The 23,440-nt window shown below is 38.5% G+C and overlaps 1 protein-coding gene across 12 annotated transcripts in view; it reads right to left on the reverse strand.

The window, feature by feature from the left end:
• UTRN (utrophin) overlaps positions 1 to 23,440 on the reverse strand; it is a 590,704-nt gene that overhangs the window by 393,183 nt on the left and 174,081 nt on the right. For all 12 annotated transcript variants that reach the window (XM_021936868.2, XM_021936864.2, XM_021936872.2 and 9 more), the window contains 7 exons: positions 23,148 to 23,293; positions 21,616 to 21,828; positions 11,764 to 11,877; positions 10,832 to 10,987; positions 5,666 to 5,836; positions 3,286 to 3,465; positions 531 to 665 (listed from right to left, as the gene is read on the reverse strand). In XM_021936868.2, the coding sequence (XP_021792560.2) occupies positions 531 to 665; positions 3,286 to 3,465; positions 5,666 to 5,836; positions 10,832 to 10,987; positions 11,764 to 11,877; positions 21,616 to 21,828; positions 23,148 to 23,293 (1,115 nt within the window). The remainder of the gene's footprint in view (positions 1 to 530; positions 666 to 3,285; positions 3,466 to 5,665; positions 5,837 to 10,831; positions 10,988 to 11,763; positions 11,878 to 21,615; positions 21,829 to 23,147; positions 23,294 to 23,440) is intronic.

The following is a 23,440-nucleotide window of genomic DNA, read 5'->3' on the forward strand; positions in this document are numbered from 1 at the left end:
GGGAACAGAGGAATAACAAGGTATCGGGTACATTTCCTGTCCTCAATGAGTTCAAAGTCCAGGCTTGAAGATAAGCTCCTACGACAAGATCCCATGCCTCAACCACTGTCTTTTAACTTCTAACATCTGAAGGTAAGAGACAGGAAGCCCCTGTAAACCGTCAGTGCTGTGTTTAGTGAGTAAAAATAACTTGACAAAACAAGAGAGCAGTTGTCCTAATAACATATGGCAGAGCTTTGTCCAGGGCCTAGTAAAATAAACTGGAAAACCACTAGAGTGCTTCAACATGTCTAAAATTTACGAATTGTGAAACAGCTAACCACATCTTGAGGCTGATACAGTGGGTCACCAATATTCTAAATACACACGATTGTATAAACACTTCAGGCTACGAAAGAAAATGCAAGTGACATTGAAAATGACGGAGGAAGCAAATGCATTTGCCTGCGTAAAGCATTACATTACTCATTGTAAACATGTGTGGCCTCATCACAACAAAGAGAAATGCCATGGAGACTGTGGGTTCCAACCTCCAGGGCTTCGTTGACAGCGTCCGTCTTCTCAGGCAGGACCTCTGTGCTCTTCATCCGCTCTTCCAAAGTGTTTAACCAGGTGGTTTCAAGATCCAAATAGTGAAGCAGTTCAATCCAACAAGACCAGACCTCCTAAAGCATGAAAAAGTTTAAATTAGACAAAAAGCCATTTCATATATCGTGTATGTAGTGCTACACATTCTCTTTAATCACTAATAATTTCATCTGAATGTGAGTATATCTAGGAATTCAAAAACTGATGGAGTTGAAACTTCAAAAATAAAATAAAATAATCCAAAAAAAATCATATTAGACCAATTGGTGAGGGGTGTGGAGCAAAGAGTGGGCAAGAGGCTGCCTCACTCTTTAAAATAAATTCCATGATCTGATCTAAATGTCAAAAATACAACTATATAGTTAGTAGGAAAAACAAGAGAGAAACATTATTTAGTTTGTTTTGTAAAGGCCAAGTTCACACCTGTAATCCCAGCATTTTGGGAGGCCAAGGCAGGTGGATCACCTGAGGTCAGGAGTTCAAGACTAGCCTGGCCAACATGGTGAAACCCCATCTCTACTAAAAATACAAAAATTAGCCGGGTGTGGTGGCAGGCACCTGTAATCCCAGCTACTCAGGAGGCTGAGGCAGGAGAATCGCTTGAACCTGGGAGGTGGAGGTTACAGTGAGCCCAGGCCACACCTCTGCCCTCCAGCCTGGGCAACAAGAGTGAAACTCTCTCTCAAAAAAAAAATAAAATAAAATAAAATTGTTTTTTGAACAAAAGAAAAAAATTACTCACAACTGTAAATTTTTAAAAAATTATCTCATAGAAAATTGAAATCTCCTGGGCCCCACCCAATTCCAACTCAGAGCTAACTGAAAAAGTTTGCAATGTAGCCTTCCCAACTTTTTTCTAAGTTCATGAGGCCATATCAATATAAGAAGAAAGCCACATTTTACCAAAACTGGAGTTATACTGTTCTTACTATATTGGTTTTGATCACTCATTCCCCTCTAAGGTTTCCAGAGCAGGGACCCAGGGGTTGTGTAGTGGGTGGATACATTTATAAATTTATAATCCCTTATAAGAGGAACTTATTTGAGTGGTAAGTTTAGGAGAAAGAATTCAGCTGGATGCCTCCTGGGCTGGTCGTCTTGAATGTACTAAATGAGTGAAGGCATCTGCTGTTCTACATAAATGAGTGAAGGCACCTGCTGGTCCACACTCCATATGAAGTATGCTTACCAGATCGGGGTCAGTACATTTTTCTACAAAGGGCCAGACAGTAAATATTTTAGATTTGGGGGACACATTTGGTTCCCATCACAGATTCTTCTTGGAGGGGGTTATGTGTTGTACAACCCTTGAGAAATGTATACACTACTCTTAGTTAACCAGGTATCCAAAAACCAACCTACAAGTTAGATTTAATCCCTCAGCCAGTCCAGGTGCAGTGGCTCATGCCTGTAATCCCAGCACTTTGGTAGGCCAAGGCAGGAGGATGGCTTGAACCCAAGAGTTCAACACCAGCTTGGGCAACATAGCGAGACCCCCATCTCTATGAAAACATTAAAAAATAATTAGCCAGGTGTGGCGTTGCAAAGCTGTAGTCATAGCTACTCAGGAAGCGGGGACAGGAGAGTCACTTGAGGTTACAATGAGCTGTGATCACACCACTGTACTCCAGCACAGGTGACAGAGCAAGACCTTGTCTCAAACAAAACAAAACAAAATCCTCAGCCATAATTCGCCAACCACTGAATTAGAATAAAAGAGTTTCTATTCCCATATTTCTACAAGCAAAAAGCAGACCAAAAATCTGCTCAGTTGCAAGCATGACCTCTTTTCTAATGGGAAAGCAAAGATGACTCAAAGAAGATCACTACCAAGAAGCAGATGGATCCCAAAACAAGTAGCTTTCTTACTAACTTGCCTCAATGATACATATTTATTTTAGCACAAAATTGGTTTAGAACAAGCAATGAATGAATTTACAAATGAATGAACGATCAAAGTAATGAATGAATTTAGGTTAAATATTGCAGTTGCCATTTTTTACCATTTCAGGATTTACCACAATACAAATATTTGTTTTACATTAAATTGAATGTAAATTAAACTGTTGTAAATTGAAAGCCTTCTTAATTCTTCCAACAAGCAATAACAATCATACTACTACAAAAACAAACAAGCAAAACCTTACTGTTAGTTTAAAAAAATTTCATGGATTCATCTACATTTTACATGTAATGGCCAGGAAGAAAAAAAAAAGGTATTTTATCTAAGGCCCAGTAAAACAGTCACATATTTAAGTACTGTTTTTCCTTCAGATGACTCTCGAACTTTAATACCACTCAAAAGAAAATAATTCTTCTCTGTGTACTCAACCAGACAAGACAAAACAAAACAAAAGAGAGGCTTGTAATGTGCTCTGCAGTTTTTGGACTGGAACAGGCCCTACAGATCATCTGCTACATGAAAACCTGGATTGCACATATAAATAAAGTAAAGTTTGAAGATATAAAATGACTTGCCCAAGAACCTTCTGATAATTAGGGACAGATTTTGGTCTCCTATTTTTAACCCCTCTTTCATTTTTATCAAACTATTTCCCAAGAACTATTTTTCCTTTATGATCCAGAATTTGAAAGAAAAGTGAAGTTTTCTCCAAGATTTGAAAATGGCCAAAACATTACAGAGTTTGGATCTCAGAAATACATCACTGAAAAATAATAATAATAATAATAATGTACCTCTAGTGTGTGGCACTTTCCTCGAATTCTGTTACAAAGAAGTTGGTAATTCTCCAGCACAACATTCAGCTCAGACGTCAACTCCTGGCCACCAGAGGGCATCTTGGCAGCTAATAACTTGATGTTGTCCTTGAGAATCTTCACTCTCACCTCCTTCTGCAACACATCCTCTTTTGCCCTCTGTTCCAAGAAAGGATGGATGAACTTGAAAAAAGTCTCCCTTTCTCAGTAACCAATTTCTTTTCTTTTCTTTTTTTTTTTTTTTTCAAGAATTAAACCAAAGTTAAAACATCTGGATGATTTTAACTATCAAAACACTACATTATATAGGTAACAGTGAATGGTTCTTTGTGGGGTTTTGCCTTTGTTTTTGAGATGGAGTCTTGCTCACTGCAACCTCTGCCTCCCGGTTCAAGAAATTCTCCTGCTTCAGCCTCCCGAGTAGCTGGGATTACAGGCGCCCACCACTATGCCTACCTAATTTTCATATTTTTAGTAGAGACGAAGCTTCACCATGTTGGCCGGGCTGGTCTCAAACTCCTGACCTCAGGTGATCCACCCACCTCGGACTCCCAAAGTGCTGGGATTACAGGCGTGAGCCACTGCACCCAGCCCAGTGAGTGTTTTTGAAATAAGAATGCTAACTCTAAAATTTCATTCATGCATCCAATGTACTCAGCCCCCACAAATGTTTTCATTTCATAACAGCAGTGTTAACATAAGTTATCCCAATTATGTTTACTGACATGAAGCATTTTCAAAGTCTGGGTCCAAGATCAGAATTTAAATGAGTGAATTTTGATTATCACTGGAGGGCTGAGCAGATTACACTGCGATAAATACATTTTCACAAAAATTGAGGTACACTATGGTAGAAGTATCTTTAAAGGTTCTCTAAATAATTTAAACTTTTTTAAAAATTCTAGAACACAGGTACATGTATCCTTCTGCTAATTAATAGCATTTCAATTATAAAGTTAGACTGAGATGATCTGATCCAGAAATAGCTGTTTCTCAGTGCTCAAGATAAACAATCTGACATTCAGGAAAATCAACCTATTAGGTTGGTGCAAACGTAATTGCAGTTTATGCCATTATTTTTAATGGCAATAAATAAAAATAAAATAGTCTTTCACTTTCCCCTTTACTTTTCTCTACTATTTAATGGTTTTGAACTTCCTTACTTTGGGGGAAAGTAATTAGGTGTAGTGGTTTTGTAAGTCTTAATGGCTGTTTGAAAGAATAAAAATAAATAAAATGTTGCCCAATCAAATATTTAAATATCATTTTTCTCAAATCTCATCTATAGCAACTTTTAAAATCCAAACAACTACAATGCCAATAGTGTAAAGAAAGATAATAAATGAGACAATTCTTAACATGGTAGCCTATTTTAAAATACCTATGTACTGAGTATTTTTAAATCTTTCAAAAAGAGCTGCACTTACAACAAGTCTCCTGTCATATTCACTTTGATTCATGTATAATAATATATGAATGTCACATAATCCCTTTTTTGAAAAAAACTCTGCACAGAGATTTTTGCTTTAGTTACACTTCTAGGCAAGTTAACTTTGAGGTAAAACAGTCACTGTGTTGCTTAAGCTTATAGGGGAAAAAAGCTTTGAAAACACAATCTCCTTTGGCTTGAACACTCAAGGACAGTTGAAGCTGTGTTAGAAATTTGGGAATGATGCCCAGTTCTTTTATTATATATAAAAAGAGAGTGTTCAAGACTCTCAACATAGGAGTACAAATTTACAGGAAATGTATCCAGTGAATCCAACTAATAAGAACTCCCTTGACGCATTCCTACCGCTACTCCTACCTGCTCTAATGAAACGTCGGTGTTCATATGTGCCGTAAGTATTACCTGGAAGATCAGTACAAGGAAAATAATAACAAACCTCAGACAACTTGGGAGGTCTCTTTTGTTCCCCTTGCAAAGAATAATTCTTCGTGAAAATTTTTGGAAATAGTGATGAATGCAATTAATGCCACTGGATTGTGCACTTAAAAATTAAAATGGCCAATGTTATATGTATTTACCCCAATTTAAAAAAATGATCATTCTTCCTCATGCCCACTACCATAGGGTTTTAAATCATTCTCTATAGCCTCCCAGAGGTCTAACTTAAGAGCCTGTCTCACAGGCCCTCATGGACTCAACTCATGGGCCAAGCCATACATGCGGACTCCTGGCTTCCTTCCCCTGCTAAAATCAGAGCAGCTACCCTGTTACACTTTTTTAATTCAAAAACCTACTGTGAAAGATGCTATGTGCACACAGTGCTTGACAGTTGGAGAGACAATTGATGGGCTGGTTTTAAAGGGAGGAGGGAGGCATGAAGTCTGTTGGCACTGGTTGTCCCCGCCTCACCTTCATCTCTTCCACAGCACTCTCAAGCTCTTCTGGTGACTTGTACTCAAAATCCCGCTCCAGGTATTCTTCCTCAGCCTGGGTCATCCATTCCTGCATCTCTGCCAAGTCTTTCTTTAGGTTCGCAGCTTTTTCTTGACTTTCAGACAACCTACTTTTTTGAGTAACGATCTACAAAGGAAAAACCATTCCCCCAAATAAACAAATGTTAACGTGTTCAATATCAAGTTTTAGCTCTTAATATTTAAAGGCACGTGATAACTTTCCACAACAAATTGCATGCTTTAAAATTCAGATAAAATGTCATATACTTCGTGCTAATGCTGTGGAATATAAGCAATAATGAAAATAATCTTATGACTGGAATTCTACACCACATTTGGATAATACTCTTATCTCGAAATATCTATTATAATTTTGAAAACGCATAACTGTTGACTGTAATCCCAGATGTAGGAATCTATAACAGTAAAAGCACATATATGAAGTAAATTTAATGTAGCACTGTTTATAATGAAAAAAAAAAAAAAAAGGAAAAACAAAAAACCTAGAAGCCAGTCAGGTTTGGTGGCTCACGCCTGTCATTGCAGCACTTTGGGAGGCCAAGGCAGGGAGATCACCTGAGGTTAGGAGTTTGAGATCAGCATGGCCAACATGGCAAAACCCCATCTCTACTAAAAATACAAAAATTAACCAGGCATGGTGGCACATGCCTGTAGTCCCAGGAGGTGGAGGCAGGAGAATATCCTGAACCTGGGAGGCAGAGGTTGCAGTGAGCCGAGATCACACCACTGTACTCCAACCCGGGGAACAGAGCAAAACTCCGTCTCAAAAAAAAAAAGCCTAGAAGCAACTAAAATGTCCATTTTCTTCTTTTTAACTGCACTTCCCATTAAGATTTCACTTTTAAAAAGCAGCGAGGGATAGGCTGCTATTAAAGATGTCATAAAACACTGCTCTATAAAATTTTGGTTTTGATATCTACTATATTTGTATATGCCACACAGACACAAAAAAGTTACAGTAAAAAATAAATAGTTGTCTGATTCTGATTCAGTAACTTAGTTAAAAATTTCAGAGAAGTCAAGAAATATTTTCAGAGCACTCCTCCCCATAACAACAAACTGACTTCTACTGTGAGAGAAGGCATCGTTCTGCAGTCACAGTCCAACCCCTACGTGACAAGTTCAGCCTTATGCTCAAATTAAATGCTGCAGTAGTGGCCACACTGCCAGGGCCTGCTTGGCTGCTAGGCTGATAGTAACCAAAGGCCAGCACAGGAACTGGATGGTTCTCACGGAAGTTAAAGTTAAGCAAGAGATAGAGGCTCCAGTCCCTCTCTCCAAATAGGATCTCTGGCATAAAAATAGACAGGACCAAACAAGAGCTTTTCTTCCACTGTCCCCACAGGGTAACCAAGGAACTGGTGCCAGCAACACTCACAATCCCATTCCCAAGCCTGGCTGATCATCAGGTTAACCTGGTAAGCTTTTCATTAAAATACATGCACACACACAGAAAGACAAAGAGAGACAGAGAAAGATTCTTGGGCTCCACTTCCAGAAAATTCTCTGTATGTGTACTTTTTGAACACTAGTCAGCAATATAATTTTCACAGATCCAAACACAAATGAAGAAAATAAAGACACTACCACAACAACAACAAAACACCCTCAAAATTATCTTTAATTATCCTGAGAATATATACTTTCTATTTTTTGGCATTTAAATGTTCCTGTTTTACAGGATATCACGAATATAATAGACAAAATAAACTATCTTTGTTGTTGATTTGTTTTATATGCCTGTTCTTTTCGCAAAATGAAAATTTGACAAAATTGTGTTTGTCCAAAACTACTTCAACATTTGTACTAGTCAATGCAATGCAATAGTCTGGAAATGCTCTAGATAATTTTCACACCTCCTTCCTAAGGACACTTTAAATTTCCCATATATTTATTCCTGTATTTTGAATCAGCAATTCACAATGAATTCTTTGTTGTCATATTTATGTGGGTGGGTGGGTGGATGGATGGATGGATGGATGGATGGATAGATCGATAAAGATACAAACTTCTAATTATCACCTTCCTTGATCCTCACTGCCACTTCCAAACCATTCTCTATTTATTTCCTCAAAAACCCCAGTTCCTTAAGGCACATGCCATCAGATTACAGGATATTGAGAAAAATTTGAATTTAGCTAGGATAAGAGATGAGAGTACAACATTATAAGTTTCTTAAGTGTGATCATGGTATTGTGATTTTGCAGAAGAATACCTTCATGCTTGGAGAATCATGCTAGAGTATTTAGGGCTGAAGTGTCATGATGTTTTCAATTTCCTGTTCAAAAGTACCCAAAAAAAGGGTGTGTGTGTGTGTGTGTGTGTGTGTGTAAAGAGAAGGGCAGAGAGAGAGAAAGCAAAGGTGATAAAACATTAGCGAGTCTCTGAATGGATGGATATACAGCTGCTCCTTTTATCATTCTTTTAACTTTTCCTTACATTTGAACGTGTTCAAAATAAGTTAGTTGGGTAAAACAACAAAAACAAAGCAAAATATTCAGTTATGCAAATATAAATTTTTCTGATACAAACATTAGCCAAAAGCATTTTATTAAGAAATATGTACTATCCACATGACTGTGGGGTATGCCTATATTTCACATTGACTTCTATTTTTCACTGCTTTGTCACTCACTTCAGCTATATATAGCCTCACTATTATTCCACTAATAAAAATCAAAGCAATCGAGACAGAATACCTCCCAGTTCTACTGTTCCATATCATTTCCTCCCTTCCATTACCATGGAGAAACCATATCTCTAGCAACATCTTCACTTAGATCGTGGATCTCACCCTTACATAATCACAGACTTCACTTGAGAAATCCTCCTATCTCAATCTCTTTCTGCACCATCATTTTTTTCTAAATGAGAGGTCCTCTCATTAATATCTCTCATTTAATATCTCTCATTATAAAAAATAACAAAACCACCTCTTTGGATTCCCATCACCAGTACCCACCCATTTATCTGCTCCCCTGAAGAGAAATTTCTCAAAGTTGGTTATGCTTGGTGTCCCAGTTCCTCAGTTCCCATACCCTCCTTGACACACTCCACTATGATTATTTTTCCCACCAGATCACTGACCCTACTTACTCAAGGTTATTAAATGCCTCCTTCTTATCAAATTTAAAGCTTGATTTTCTGTTTTGATTGGCCCCTGCAATCCGCAGCATTAGGCACTGTGAAGTTTTCTCCACCTAGCATCTGGGACCCCACATTCCCTGTTACTGATTTTTCCTCCTTAGCTTCTAGCATCAAATTTAACCCTTCCAGAATGGTAGTCATCATTTCACCTACACCCACAAAAGCTTCTCCTTCGTTATTGCAGTAAATGACACCACAATTCACACAAAGTGGAAGCTTTGCAAAAATTCTGAGTCATGCTTGACCGTTCACTTTTTCTCCTATCACACATCCAATTCTTTCCTTAGGTCTCTTCTTTATTTTCAAACCTAGTATTTCTCATGCCCTCCATCACTACTTCTCTAGCCTCTCTAGTACATGGGGCCATCCTCTCTCTCCAAGATTGCAGTAACCTTATAAGGATTCTTTCTATTTTCATTCTTGCCTTCCCCGAGCAAACTACTCACATGAAAACCAGAGAAAGGCCGAGTGCAGTGGCCCATGCCTGTGATCTCCATGCTTTGGGAGGCTGAGGCAGGAGGATGGCCTGAAGTCAGCAGCATCTGACCAGACTGGCATCTGGTCTCAAACTGCTGACTTCAAGCCATCCTCTTGCCTCAGCGTCCCAAAGCATTGAGCCAGAACCCCATCTGTACAATTTTTTTTTTTTTTTTTTTAGACAGGGTCTGGCTCTTTTGCCCAGGCTGGAGTGCAGTGGTGCGATCTCAGCTCACTGTAACCTCCATCCCCTGGGCTCAAGCCACTCTCCCACCTTAGCCTCCTAAGTAGCTGGGACTATAGGCACATACCACCATGCCCGGCTAATTTTTGTAATTTTTATAGAGATAAGGTTTTGTCATGTTGCCCAGGCTGGTCTCAAACTCCTGAGCTCAGGCAATCCACCCACCTCAGCCTCCCAAAGTACTGGGATTACAAGCATGCACCACTGCATCTGGCTCAAAAGTATTTATAAAATTATCTAGGCATGGTGGTGAAAACCTATAGTCCCAGCTACCCAGGAGGCAGGAGGATTGCTTGAGCCCAGGAGTTCAAGCCTGCAGTAAGCAAGGATCCTGCCACTGCACTCCAGCCTGGGTGACAGAGCAAGATCGTGTTGCTAAAAAAAGGAAACAAAACAAAAAGCCAGAGTGACCTTGAAAGATCTATATCACATGTCACTTCCCTGTTCAAACCCTTCAAGTTCCTTTCTGTGTAATATCATACTTGAAATAAATCCCAAGTCCTTTCCTCCAAGGCCATAGCTAATCCATCCTCTGCCTACCTCTAACCTCCAATATTCCTATTCTCCAACTCACTAACTCCTCTCTACACTGCCTTCATTCTCTATTAAACAGACAAAGTTCATTCCCACCACAGAGTTTTAAAACTTGCTATTCTCCATGCCTGAATGTTCTTATCTGAACCTTACATGGTTAATCTCTTACTTTACTCAGTTCTTTATTCAAATGTCCCCATCTCAGAAAGTCCTTCCCTGACCCTCCTATTTGAAATAACCCACCTAGCCCTAACTCCTTGCTACTCCTCCATGATATTATTTGTTATCCATCTGCCTCACTAGAATGTAAGCTCCTTAAGAGGAGTTTCTTCTTCCTTGTTCAATGCTGTACCTGCAGTGCCTAGAATGATGCTTGACAGTTGGCAACTGATTAAGAAATATTTGCTAAGTAAATAAATGATCACACTCAAATGTTTTAGGGGTAAAGCAAGTGTCATAAATGTGTTTCAAGACAGGTTTAAGACAAGAATGGGTAAGCCCTGAGCCAAACTGCACAATCAGCACCCTCTCTTAATTCAAAAAATGATGTCCTTTTTTTGCCCCAGCTCGCTACCCACGCTGGAGTTATTTTAGACCATTGTTTTTCAAACTGGATGGGTCATAATACATTTAGTCAGTTAAGAGCAGCTATAGTCTAAATCTCTTGAAAACCACAGATAGCAATGTTGAGAAACTCACCTCCTTGCTAAGTTTCTCCAGTTGGGTTTGGTAGTCACTTAGTCTTGTCTGCACCCAAGTTTTTATTCCAGCAATGGGACCACTTCGAAGATTAGTCTCTATTTCCTTCATGTTTTTCAGAGATGATTCAATTGTTTCTATTTCATTAACAAATGCCTAAACACATAAAAGATGCATGTTGAGTTCATTACTATATAAGTGGATGCCATAATTATAGTTTGTCTGCTTATCTCCCTGCAAATATTATAGAAGCAGACTGCTTAAGAGTCATTACTTCTAACTACTTAAGAAATATTGTGCCATAAGAAACTCATTTCACCTGGGTGCTTGATATAGCCATCTGACAAATTAGATCAGAAATACTTGACTCTCAGCAGGCAACAGTCTTTTAATTAATGTAGAGAAGCCTAATGATTTAACCAAATATAAACTGCATGCACTATTACTAGCAAATTCATTTTTTTTGGGGGGGTTGTTTTTTCTTTATACTTTAAGTTCTAGGATACATGTGCACAACGTGGAGTCATTGTATATTGCTTTTCTTGTGCCACATGGTGAGGATTTAAGAAAAACATACTTAACAAATGAATTTGATGAACAGACACTTCTCAAATTCATTTGTTACATTTTTTTTTAAATCCTTACCATGTGGCACAAGAAATGCAATATACAATGACTTCTAATGAACTAAAATTGTTCTTGTTCTCTCTTCTATAACTTCTCAAAATTCTATAACCGTGGCCAGAAGTAAAAATATGAAGAATCTTTCATTCTTTTATTAGCTATAAAGTCATAAAAGCTTTATGATGAAAGATATTTTATCTAGATTTAATGCTATGTTATATTCTCACAATTTTAATAATAGCAGCGAAAAACATAGAAAAAGAACAAAACATTATTTATGACAAATTCCTCAGATCAGCAAAACTCACAGAGCACTGGTCTAACTGCCTCTGTAGATCCGCGTCGTTTCCTCGGGCAGCCTGCTGTTTCATTAAGAAGTCTTTCACGCCATCCATCCACTTCTCAATGACTGTTGAATCAGCCTAAATCGAACACGATAACGGAGAGGGATATTACTCCATGACGTTCAGTCTACTACATCTCAAGATCTACCGCCACTGGAACAAAGGCAACTTTTTAAAGCTCCGATGGTATCCTTTTCGCTTAGTTTATTTCTTTTTTTAAGGCTTCCAACTTTGAAAATGATTACTTTCTTCATTCTTGACTAAAATCCTCAAGAGACGACAGGCTAGTAACCATTCTAAAAATTTCCAAACACTAGCTCTTTTTGCTTAAATGCAAACAATAGGTATGATTTAAAATGCAAATTACAGGGAAAAAATGAATTTCTAAGTTTAATCAGCTATAAAATATTTTTCTCTGATATAATTTAGAACAATTTTTCTTTAAAGTTAGTAACTCAGAGCAGGAATGAACAAATAGCACGGTGGAGGGAATACAATAGATGGCTCTCATTTCTGCCGTTGGATGCCTTTTTATCTGAGAACTCAGGACAGTCACTGCTCTGCTCCATTCTTTCATCCAACATTTATTAAGCAGCTACTGTATACATAATCTAGTTACTGTGTATGGTGATAAGAGTTCAAAGACAAATGTGAAAACAAACATTTTGCAAAGAGAAAGAGGCTTTAGAGAGAAAGTAACATTGGAACTGGGCCTTAAAGAATGCAAATAAGGGTCAGGCATAGTAGCTCACGCCTGTAATCCTAACACTTTGGGAGACCCAGGCCATGGATCACGAGGTCAAGAGATTGAGACCATCCTGGACAACAAGGTAAAACCCCATCTCTACTAAAAACACAAAAATTAGCTGGGCATGGTGGGGCGCCTGTAATCCCAGCTACTCAGGGGGCTGAGGCAGGAGAATTGCTTGAACATGGGAGGCAGAGGTTGCAGTGAGCCAAGATCACACCACTGCACTCCAGCCTGGCAACAGAGCAAGACTCTGCCCCCCCCCCCCCCCAAAACAAAGAAAAATAAAAAGAGAATGCAAATAAGTAGATATAATTTGAGCTTTTGAGCTCTAATACCAAAGTCATTTCTTCCCATAGGTGGGCAACTGCCATGTTTTTCTCCAGTCTTCTGCTGATGACATGTTCCCAATTCCTTCCATGATGTCTGCAGGACATGACATCTAGGTATTGCTCACTACTCTGATCAACATGCTCTGGAATCTACATCAGTTTTTTAATGTCCTTAAAATATGCCACCCAGAACCACCTATTCTGATCCTTATAATGTTTGAATTGATCACAAAGATCTAACTACTTTATACAAGGTTATGAGAGATTATCTCAAACACTTTGGTGAAATCAAGACTTGCCAAGAATGTTCATTTGTGAGCATTATTTGAACTAAATGAGAGAGCATCTCCAAATGTGAGATGTTATCACTCTATGCATCCAATAATCTAGTCTTCCTCCTCAAAAAAAAAAAAAAGAAAAGAAAAAGAAAAGAAAAGAAAAGTAGTACTTAAAGGAAATGAGTCTGGACAAGGCCTATTACTGGTATCCCTGTTGATTCCTGGTGACCACCACATTCTTTCCTAAGCACATATAAGATCTCTAGTCGGTTATTTATCTTACAGTTTGGCTAGGAACTGACATCAAACTTACTTTATAGCTTCAGCTTCTAAAAACTAATGTGTCCTCTTAATTAGGACATTTCTCCATCTCCATTTTTCTGGTAATTTCTCACAAGTTTATGACATGACTGACCCTGAGATCATGGGTAAAAATTCCACTTGGGATGCAGATTTATGCATCTGGAGGAACTCTGAGTGCTTTTGCCTGTGGTCCTTAGTTCAGGCTCTAAAGCACTCTCAGTAATGACTATTCCATACTTTCTAGTTTTGAAGGCCATTCTCCGATGAAGATGGCAAGTAAAAAGTGCTTATCCAGCTAGGTTTCTCTGTGTGTCCTCCATTAATATTACACCATCCTGTTTAAGCACTTCTGCATCTAGTTTATTCTTGGCACAGTTTTGAAAGCCATTTCAGTCCCATTGCACACTTTCCCCAAGCTGCTTCCTTCTCTCTTCTCCAGTCTGTCTGACATGATTCCATAGGTCCATGCTACCCTTATATATTTTCAGTTGGTTACAGGTCATTTCTGTGTTTGCTCCAGCATTTCAAGATCTTAGCATAGAAGGCATCTTGGGAAGACATGCTCAGAGCGGGTAGAGTGGGGCATCCAAAAAAGGACAGAAGTGCAAAAAGAGAGAAAGTGTGAAGACATTCATAGAGTTCATAAAATACGACTTTAAAAATTCTCGCTTAACTTGTCACCACAGATTCCTGCACTGCTAATCTCCATTCTGCACTGTTAAAGAATGCATTACTGGGGCCAGGCGTGGTGGCTCATGCCTGTAATCCCAGCACTTTGGGAGGCTGAGGCAGGCAGATCACGAGGTCAGGAGATCGAGACCATCCTGGCTAACATGGTGAAACACCACCTTGACTAAAAATACGAAAAAAAAATGAGCCAGGCATGGTGGCGGCGCCTGTAGTCCCAGCTACTTGGGAGGCTGAGGCAGGAGAATGGCGTGAACCTGGGAGGCGTAGCTTGCAGTAAGCCGAGATCACGCCACTGCACTCAAGCCTGGGCAACAGAGCAAGACTCTGTCGCAAAAAAAAAATAAAAAATAAAATAAAATTTAAAAATGCATTACTGCTACATAACTGGGAAATTCATTAACTGTACTTTGAATAAGGAAAACTGATGGTCTCCTCAGCCAAAAATTTTCAAAGTGTATATGGAAGCATTATATTTCAAGGAGGTTTTAACCACAATTGGCTTTGACTTGAGAAAATGGCCTTAACTACTCCAGTCACTGGCATATGAGGAAGTTTTATGGACTTGACTGCCTTCCTTCCTCCCTCCTTCCCACACTCTCTCTGACACACACAGACCCATGAGGGAACACACATTTCACATGTATCTGTTCCTTCTCTCCCTCTTAAACTTCGACGTGAGAAAAAAGAAAGAGAAAAGCAACAGACAGACACGTGTTTGCGTAAGCATAGATTTCACCTTTTTAATTGCTGCCAACATTAATGCTTGTTCTATCCTGTAACTGTTTCAAACCGCTACTGCTTATATATCTGGCCAGACCTGGCCAAATACAGCTCATGGGGAGGAATCGGTACAGAAGGAAAGGCCCACCCTTCAGAAGTGCTTGGTAGCTGCAGATTCACTGGGCGTTTCCACCTCGTGGCACACGGCGCGGGAAGGGTTATAAGTCCTGAAGATCAATGCTGTGAGGGTGAAGGCAGGAGACAGGGAGCTCTGCTCTGCCTTCCATTCTCCCTATCCTATCTCCTCTTTCCCTGAGCAAAATATTGTCACAGTCAACCTGTAGCAGATGTTTCCTGTGCTTTTCAAACATACCAAAAGGCAGTTCATCTTTAAGACAATTTCACAGCAAAGAGGTTGGTTACAAAGATCGTGGAACAGCTCACATGAAAATAGTGTTTCTCTGTCCATTTAAAAATTACTCAGCTGATGCACTTAAAGGCTTCTAATCTACAATAATGATGATTTTTTTTTCTTCACCTCCATCTGCTTACAGAACACACACACACTTTTTTTTTTTTTCCTTTTTCTTTTTGAGACGGAGTCTCACTCAGTCAGTGGCCCAGGCTGGAGTGCAGTGGCGCGATCTCGGCTCATTGCAAGCTCCGCCTCCTGGCGTGAACTCATTGCAAGTTCACGGCATTCTCCTGCCTCAGCCTCCCGAGTAGCTGGGACTACAGGCGCCCGCCACCACGCCCGGCTAATTTTTTTGTATTTCTTAGTAGAGACGGGGGATTTCACCGCGTTAGCCAGGATGGTCTCGATCTCCCGACCTCGTGATCCGCTCGTCTCGGCCTCCCAAAGTGCTGGGATTACAGGCTTGAGCCACTGCGCCCGGCCAACACACACACTTCTTTAAGGGACTTCAGTTCTTATAAACCAAAACAAAATATAAAAACTGCTAGTAAATTTCTAAAGCAAATGTCATTATTTCACATGCAAAAAAAAAATAAACTAAGTACTAATCTGGGGCAGCCATTTCTCATTCCTGTTTTTACTCACAAATATTCAAATAAATATAAAATTACTAATACAGTATTTTTTGAAAATCAAAATATCAAATATTCTAGTTTGGAAGGGTCAAAGTTTACACGGACCACCACTGCTCAAAAGCAATGATTTCTAAGCATTTCACCTGGGCAACACCCTGCTATGGGATCACAGAAAAGGAACTGCAAGGTCATTAAAACAATTCCTTTGATCCTAACTCACATCGTCTCCCACCCCCAATCCTGTCAGCTAAGGATGGAGGTAATTTAAAGCTTGGTAAATCTGGATTTAAGACAGTAAGATTCCAAGGTACACAACTACCTCCGGAGACTTGATTACAGCTAAATTCTTGGAATTTTTTTTGCTCCTCCCCCATCTGTTGGAATGTCCACAGCTTTTTAAGACATAGACCAGAAAAAAAAAAATACTGTGAAGCCAGAATTAAAACAGTAATTTAAGGTAGCAAGGTTCCTATTTTGTTTCACTTTATAATATTCAATAACCTCAAAATCACAACCTTGAAAATGTGCTCTCTCACTTAGTAGGGAAGACAAACAATGACATTGCTACTACACTTATTTATCAAAAACTAATAAAGTCCTTAAATCTAAGGTAGGGAATATATGAATATTTCCTTCAGTAAAGTAAAATGTGTTCACAAATAAGAAAAAAAAAACCCTTATGAGAAATCAATTATATATTACCTAAACAGGGTTAAATCATCTGTACTAATATTACTCTTAGAAAGTATTGCATTTTTACCCTAAAATGCTTTCCAAAGTACTTTTAAAACCTGGTTCTGCCTGTTGGAGCTCCAGCACCCCCGCTTCCAGATTCCGAGTCAGAGCAAGTCCATTCATGTGTGCCTTTGACTGTTCAACAATCGAAGGAAGAGGCATGACTACACAGGTGTCCTGCCACTTAGGATAACCAGGCATTTAGACTGTATCAATCCACTCTCACTAGAGAGGCCCGACACATCAATTACATTCACATCTGCTAACTTGCTCTATGCCTGACGGGGAGCCAACCCTCAAAGAGCTCATGCCTCGTGGGAGGAGAGACACACACTTCTCACCATAATAAAAGACGGCCTGAGATGGGTCGTGAAGGTGTAAACGACACACAGTTGAATCACAGAGGAGAGAATGATTATCTAGCTGTGGGTGTAGTGATGAGCTGGGCTGAAGACAGATGAGCAGAGAGGAGGAGGAGGATGTGAATTCCTAGCAAGTATGTGACATTTCCAGAGAAAGGCTATAGTCTAGGGTGGTCTTTGGTGACCCACTGTATTCTCCCCACCTGATTCAGCTCACAGTGGAGATGCAGGGAGGGCTTCAGGGCAAGAAAGGGACATTTTGTATTAATGGCACTTTGTATTAACTTGTATTAATAGTGAAGACAACCAGATCCTTTCAGAAGTACACCTCTTGTATTGGTGTGAAAGATGAATTCTAGAGAGAAGAGACAGGAAGTGGGGGTCGGATTTAAAGGGTAATGAAATTGTCAGGGCAAGAGATTGCAGGAGAGCCTGAACCCAGAAGGAAGGGGTTGGAGGAGGAGCCTGAAAAGACAGGAGCGCTGGAAAATAGAAGACAGTTTGGTGTGTGCCTTGGGGGCATCTTTCATGATTTCCCAGTTACACACACGGCAGAAGCTCTTGAATAAGGAAAAGGAAATACGTAATATGAAATACCTTGCAGCCCCTAATTCCAAAGATATTACTGCTGGTGAGGAGAGATCTATAAGCAGCCTCTTAGGATTTTATAATATTTTATCCCTATGATTCACAGGAAAATCCAGTTAGTAAAATCAATAATGGAAAAAAGAAATACCCATTTCATGTATTTTCAAATGTTTTGTCACCTGGAAGGGGTACAGTAGTTTATAAAAGTAACAATGAATATTTTACCTCGTAAGTAGCGGAATGGAGGTTATTGCTTTGGCATGGCACAAATAAAAATAATTTAAGAATGTATTTGGGCATGACACAATGGGTAAGAATATGTAGGTCCAATCGCTACATGCACAAAAGGAACCAGCCATGGAGACAAAGGAAATGCAGGCAAAAGAGGAAAAACACTATGATGCCAACAAATAACAGAAAACTAAAATTTGCACACAACTAACAGCCACTTACAAACATTGAAGGATAGTAGAAAAAAACAAGCACATAGCCACGAAAACACCTTCAAAGTTTAAATGTGCTGTATCAATGAAAGATGTTATTAAGTAGTGGGATTCACTTCCGAACTCTATCTGGACTATAGATTTAAATGTACCTCACAGAGTTCCAATATCATTTGTTTCCATAGTGTGAGGAAAAATTATAAGAATTAGCAATATTTGTCCATTTTTCTTGTCCAATTTCAATGTACAAGGATCCACTGTTAATATTAGCTGCCCCCAGGAAAGAAAATGGTATTGGGGAAGAATAGGAACTCTAAATGTTCGCTGTAAGTATTTCTGTGTTATTCAATTTTTTCCCAATGTGTAGGCTTCAAATGCTACTCATATATGAAAAATGCATTTTAAAAATAAACAAGTCAACTATTTTATTTCTATGAAACATTATTATGAATTGGCATTGAATCTAAAACCTACTGTGCTTCATGCCTTAAAGACAAAAATAATTAAATGCCTAAAAAATTATCTATCAGGTCATTGAAAAAGGGAAAACAATGATAATCAGCAAGTAAATATTTATTATAATTATCTAATAATTTGAGGGCTGGAGCTTAAAGCTTTCCCAAGTAAATCATGAGTAGTTAAGTAACCAGCAATTCCTGTAAAGCAAAAAAAAGGAGTTTTCTTATGAATTTAAAATAAAACATGTATTTCAATGAAAGAGTTATACAATTAAGAAATACAGACACTGTATTCTTTAACTATAATCTTGCAGTTAGTACACAAGAAGCAAATAAAAAAATAACTGGACATTACAAATCTGCTATTGTAACAACAAACACTTAAATATCCAGACGTATATAGTTTATGTTGGATATTTTTAATGGAAATAAATATTTAGCACACACTCCAAGTGACCACTTTTCATGCCTGGATTTGCTACATTAATAGCAACAACCTACCAAAGCCTAAAGCTGGATTACTATAACCACAGGACTCTTTTGTGTTTTGGGAGAATATTTATTCTCATTAAGCTCCATATTGAAATATTAGCATACATTTAGTTAACCCTAAGATACACTTTTAAGAGGCAGAAGACTAATCCTGAGGTTAATCTCCATTTACACTTGGGACTTAAATCTGAAAACAAAGGGATGATCTTTTGAAAAGATGGGAAATGTTTAAGCGGCATTGCTAAATGTTGGCACTACTGACATTTGGGACCAGATGATTATTTTGGTGGGAGGCTGTCCTGTGCATGGTGGGATGTTTAGCTGCATCCCTGGTCTCTACCCACTGGAAGCCTTTTCCCAGAGTTCCGACAGCAGAAATGTCTCCAGAAATTTACAAGTATCCTCTGGAAGGTAAAATCACCCCAGTTGAGAATCACTGATAATCCAATGCTGGGACCATAACCAAAAACTTTAGAATTATAGAAAAGGTCAATGCTCATTTTGAAAGCTGGAAACAATTACAACTGATAATACACGATTAGAAGTGAGACCATCACAAAGCATAATGGGCCAGGCGCGGTGGCTCATGTCTGTAATCCCAGCATTTTGGGAGGTTGAGGAGGGCAGATCACCTGAGGTCAGGAGTTTGAGACCAGCCTGGCCAACACGGTGAAACCCCGTCTCTAGTAAAAATAAAACTTTAGCCAGGTGTAGTGGCATGTGCCTGTAGTCCCAGTTACTCGGGAGGCTGAGGCAGGAGAATTGCTTGAACCCGGGAGGCTGAGGTTGTAGTGAGCCAAGATCGCACCATGGCACTCCAGCGTGGGGCAACAGAGTGAAATTCCATCTTAAAAAAATAAATAAGTAAATGAGTCAAAAATACTAAGCCACACAAAACACATTTGTCTCCCTAATTACTGGTTTATTGGAATGAGATCTCCATCAAGAACTGCAGGTTACACCTAGAGAAAAACTACCTCCTGTCACTACAATCACACACAGCTACCCACACATACACACAACCCCTCCATCAGTGTCTTCTGCTGATCATTCATTGGAACTACCCATTAGTTCCTAAGTCAAAGAACGCTCCTCCAAATTCAGTGGTGACCACTCAGGGAATCTGGCTGGATCCCTTCCACACTAATCTGTGAGGTCTTCCAGCTCCTCTTCTACCACGTGTTCTCTGACTTTGATTTTCAAAACATACATTTTCATTAATTTTGTCTTCACTTTCAATCTTTGCACTTTTTTGGGGGCAACATTCCTTCTGCAAATTTGCTTAGCATCTAAATCCAAATCTATATATATTTACATGTAGATCCAAATATATGTAGATATAATATTTAGATGTAGATCCAAATATATGTAGATACAACATATATATCTACAGGAGTTATATCTACATATATATATGTTGTATCTACATATATTTGGATCTACATCTAAACATATATATAGATTTGGATTTAGATTCTCTCTATATATAGACGTATATACATGTATACACACATACATATACGTCTATATATAGAGACATATACATACATACATATACGTATACATACATACATATACGTCTATATACAGAGAGAGAGATATAGCTCTATATTTGGATCTATATAGAGAGAGATATAGCTACACATATTTGGATTTAGCTTCCAAGTGAATCTCTCTCTCTCAGTATATAGATATATAGAGATATAACTAAATCTAAATCTCCTATTGCTAATTTCATTTCATTCATTGGAAACTATTGATTGGATGCCTTCTCTGTGCCAGGCATTGCTCTCATTAAGAGTACATCTTGGTATACATCAGTGACTAAGAAATTTCAAAAAGACAAAGATCCCTGACTGATGGGAAAAAAAAAAAAAAAAAGACCAAGGTAAGGAGTCACTGGGAGGATAGGAAGCCTTGCAGGGAGAGAGTGTGATTGGTTCATTCTCCACCCAGAGCTTTCCTATTAAAATACCAGGTGACCTGGAAACTCTGCTTCTCCATTTTTCTTATGGGCAGAATGTTAAAATCCATCTGACACTGACTTGTATTGACATTGACTCTCTCCTTATATGTCCTCACATTTATCCCTTCCTCTTAAACTTTATCACTGCTGCATCTGTCGACATTTTCAGGTGTAGTGAAGGATCCTGCTTCTGCATTTTCATGTCCCTGGAACTATTTGCCTTCCCACTCTCTCTGACTTTTGACTTCAAATGTCAAAAACCTACAAAAAGTAGTTTCAAGTACTCAGCAATTTACTACTACTTGGGCTATTTCTACCACCCCAATCAAGTTACCACTATAATCTAATCAACAGTCTGTATTTCACACAGACCCTCCATGCCTGAAACATTATTCTGACCATTTTTAAGCTATTTTCTCTTATCTTCAAGGTCCAGTTTACTCTACTTTTGACTTTGCTTCCAGGCAAAAGGAAATAAATGTGCTCTCCAGCACATTAAAAGTACATCTTTGATAAGTCCCAACTTAAATACATAATAAATGTGGGTCTAGAAAGAATGTAAAATATTCAAAAAATAAATATGTGAATCTTACAAGATAATTACTATTTACTCTGTAATAAACTTAAACTTCCAGTGGCCTCTGGATTTACCTCAAAAGCTCTGAGTTTGAGAGTAATTTCTTCAAGCAAATGCAGATCTTTGGAAACCAAGACCTTTAGCTTGTTCCACTTTCCTTGCACATCATCAAATTCTTGTTTATATAATTTTTCTACATCAGGATGAACATTTTTCTCCAGAGCCTTTGTTTCTTCTGCAAGTTTATGTAATGTAGGTTTCTGATTCTCAAGGATTTCATCAAGGGCCTGGAAAATGTTTTAAAATATTAAAAATATGCACAACAATGTGTCTGCACAGATAATAGCAAAATGGGCTATATAAAGTCAAAAGTCACTTTAAAATGCATTAGAAAGAATTTTTATCTAAAAAGAACAGTGGGTAGGAGTGTAAATTAGTTCAACCATTGTGGAAGACAGTGTGGTGATTCCTCAAAGACCTAGAACCCAAACCAGAAATACCATATGACCCAGCAATCTTACTGGGTATATATCCAAAGGAATACAAATCATTCTCTTATAAAGATACATGCACACTATGTTCATTGCAGCACAATTCACAATAGCAAAGACAAGGAATCAACCCAAATGCCCATCAATGATAGACTAGTTAAAGAAAATATGGTACATATACACCATGGAATACTAGGTAGCCATAAAAAGGAACAAGATCATGTCTTTTGCAGGGATATGGATAGAGCTGGAAGCCATGATCCTCAGCAAACTAATGCAGAAACAAGCAAACAAAAAAACCAAATACTGCATATTCTCACTTATAAGTGGGAGCTGAATGATGAGTGCACATGGACACATGGTGGGGAACAATACACACTGGGGTCTGTTGGAGGGTGGGGTATGGTAGGAGGGAAAGCATCAGGAAGAAGAGCTAATAGATCCTGGGCTTGATACGGAGTGCAGCAAACTACCGTGACAACACGTTTACCCATGTAACAAACCTGCACATCCTGCACAAGTACCCCTGAACTTAAAATAAAAGTTGGAAATCAAAAAACAAAACAAAACATGAACAGCTCACAAAAAAATAGGCATAATCATAAAAATTAAAGCTTTTTCTTCATGAGTTGTGTGTGAGCAATACAATGTATTCTCAACACTAAACACCAAGGGAATGGCACAGCAAGTGTGGGCCAAGTGTGCAGTGCTCAATGGCTGCTCTCCTTTTCATCTGATAAAATAGTGCAGAGCCATAAAGCTGCTCAACTAAATGACCAGGGAAATATTCCTATTCGATGCAGAAAAAGTATACATCAACACATTGACTGATAGTCCTCATTTCATTAAAGATAGTTTAGCAGATTATGAACAGGTTGAGAACTTTAAGCTAATCACAGCAGAAGGAGAAAATATGCTTTTCTTCTATGAAAAAATATTTAACAACTGTATTTTCTTTTATGTAAGGTCAAACTAACCCTCAAATCATACATAAATTTTTGGACCAATGATGAACAAAACTGACCAACTGTTTTTAATCTCTGAAAAAACATTTCAAAATATGTAAGAGGAGATATTAGAAGCACTCGAGTTCTAACATGGAAAATATATGTTACCTTTTTTTCTTGCAGGGCCTTCTCCACCTTGGCAGGATCATTAAGGACACTCAGAGATGCCTGGGCCTTATTTTCAGAATCATTTAGCACAACTTTCAGTGTTTTCAATGTTTCCAGATATGCATGTCCAGGTTGGCCCTTCAGTTCTGTTGATTTAAAAATATTTAATTTGAGAAAATCATGTTAGGAACCCAATATTATTACATAGACCATTATCCTAAATGAATTCCAATACATGGCAAAGGAGACCCCATGATTAAAATGTAAAAGGATCTCTGTTAATAACATAGATC

Source organism: Papio anubis, chromosome 6, assembly GCF_008728515.1.
Source record: "Papio anubis isolate 15944 chromosome 6, Panubis1.0, whole genome shotgun sequence".
In the NCBI taxonomy this organism is placed as follows: Eukaryota; Metazoa; Chordata; class Mammalia; order Primates; family Cercopithecidae; genus Papio; species Papio anubis.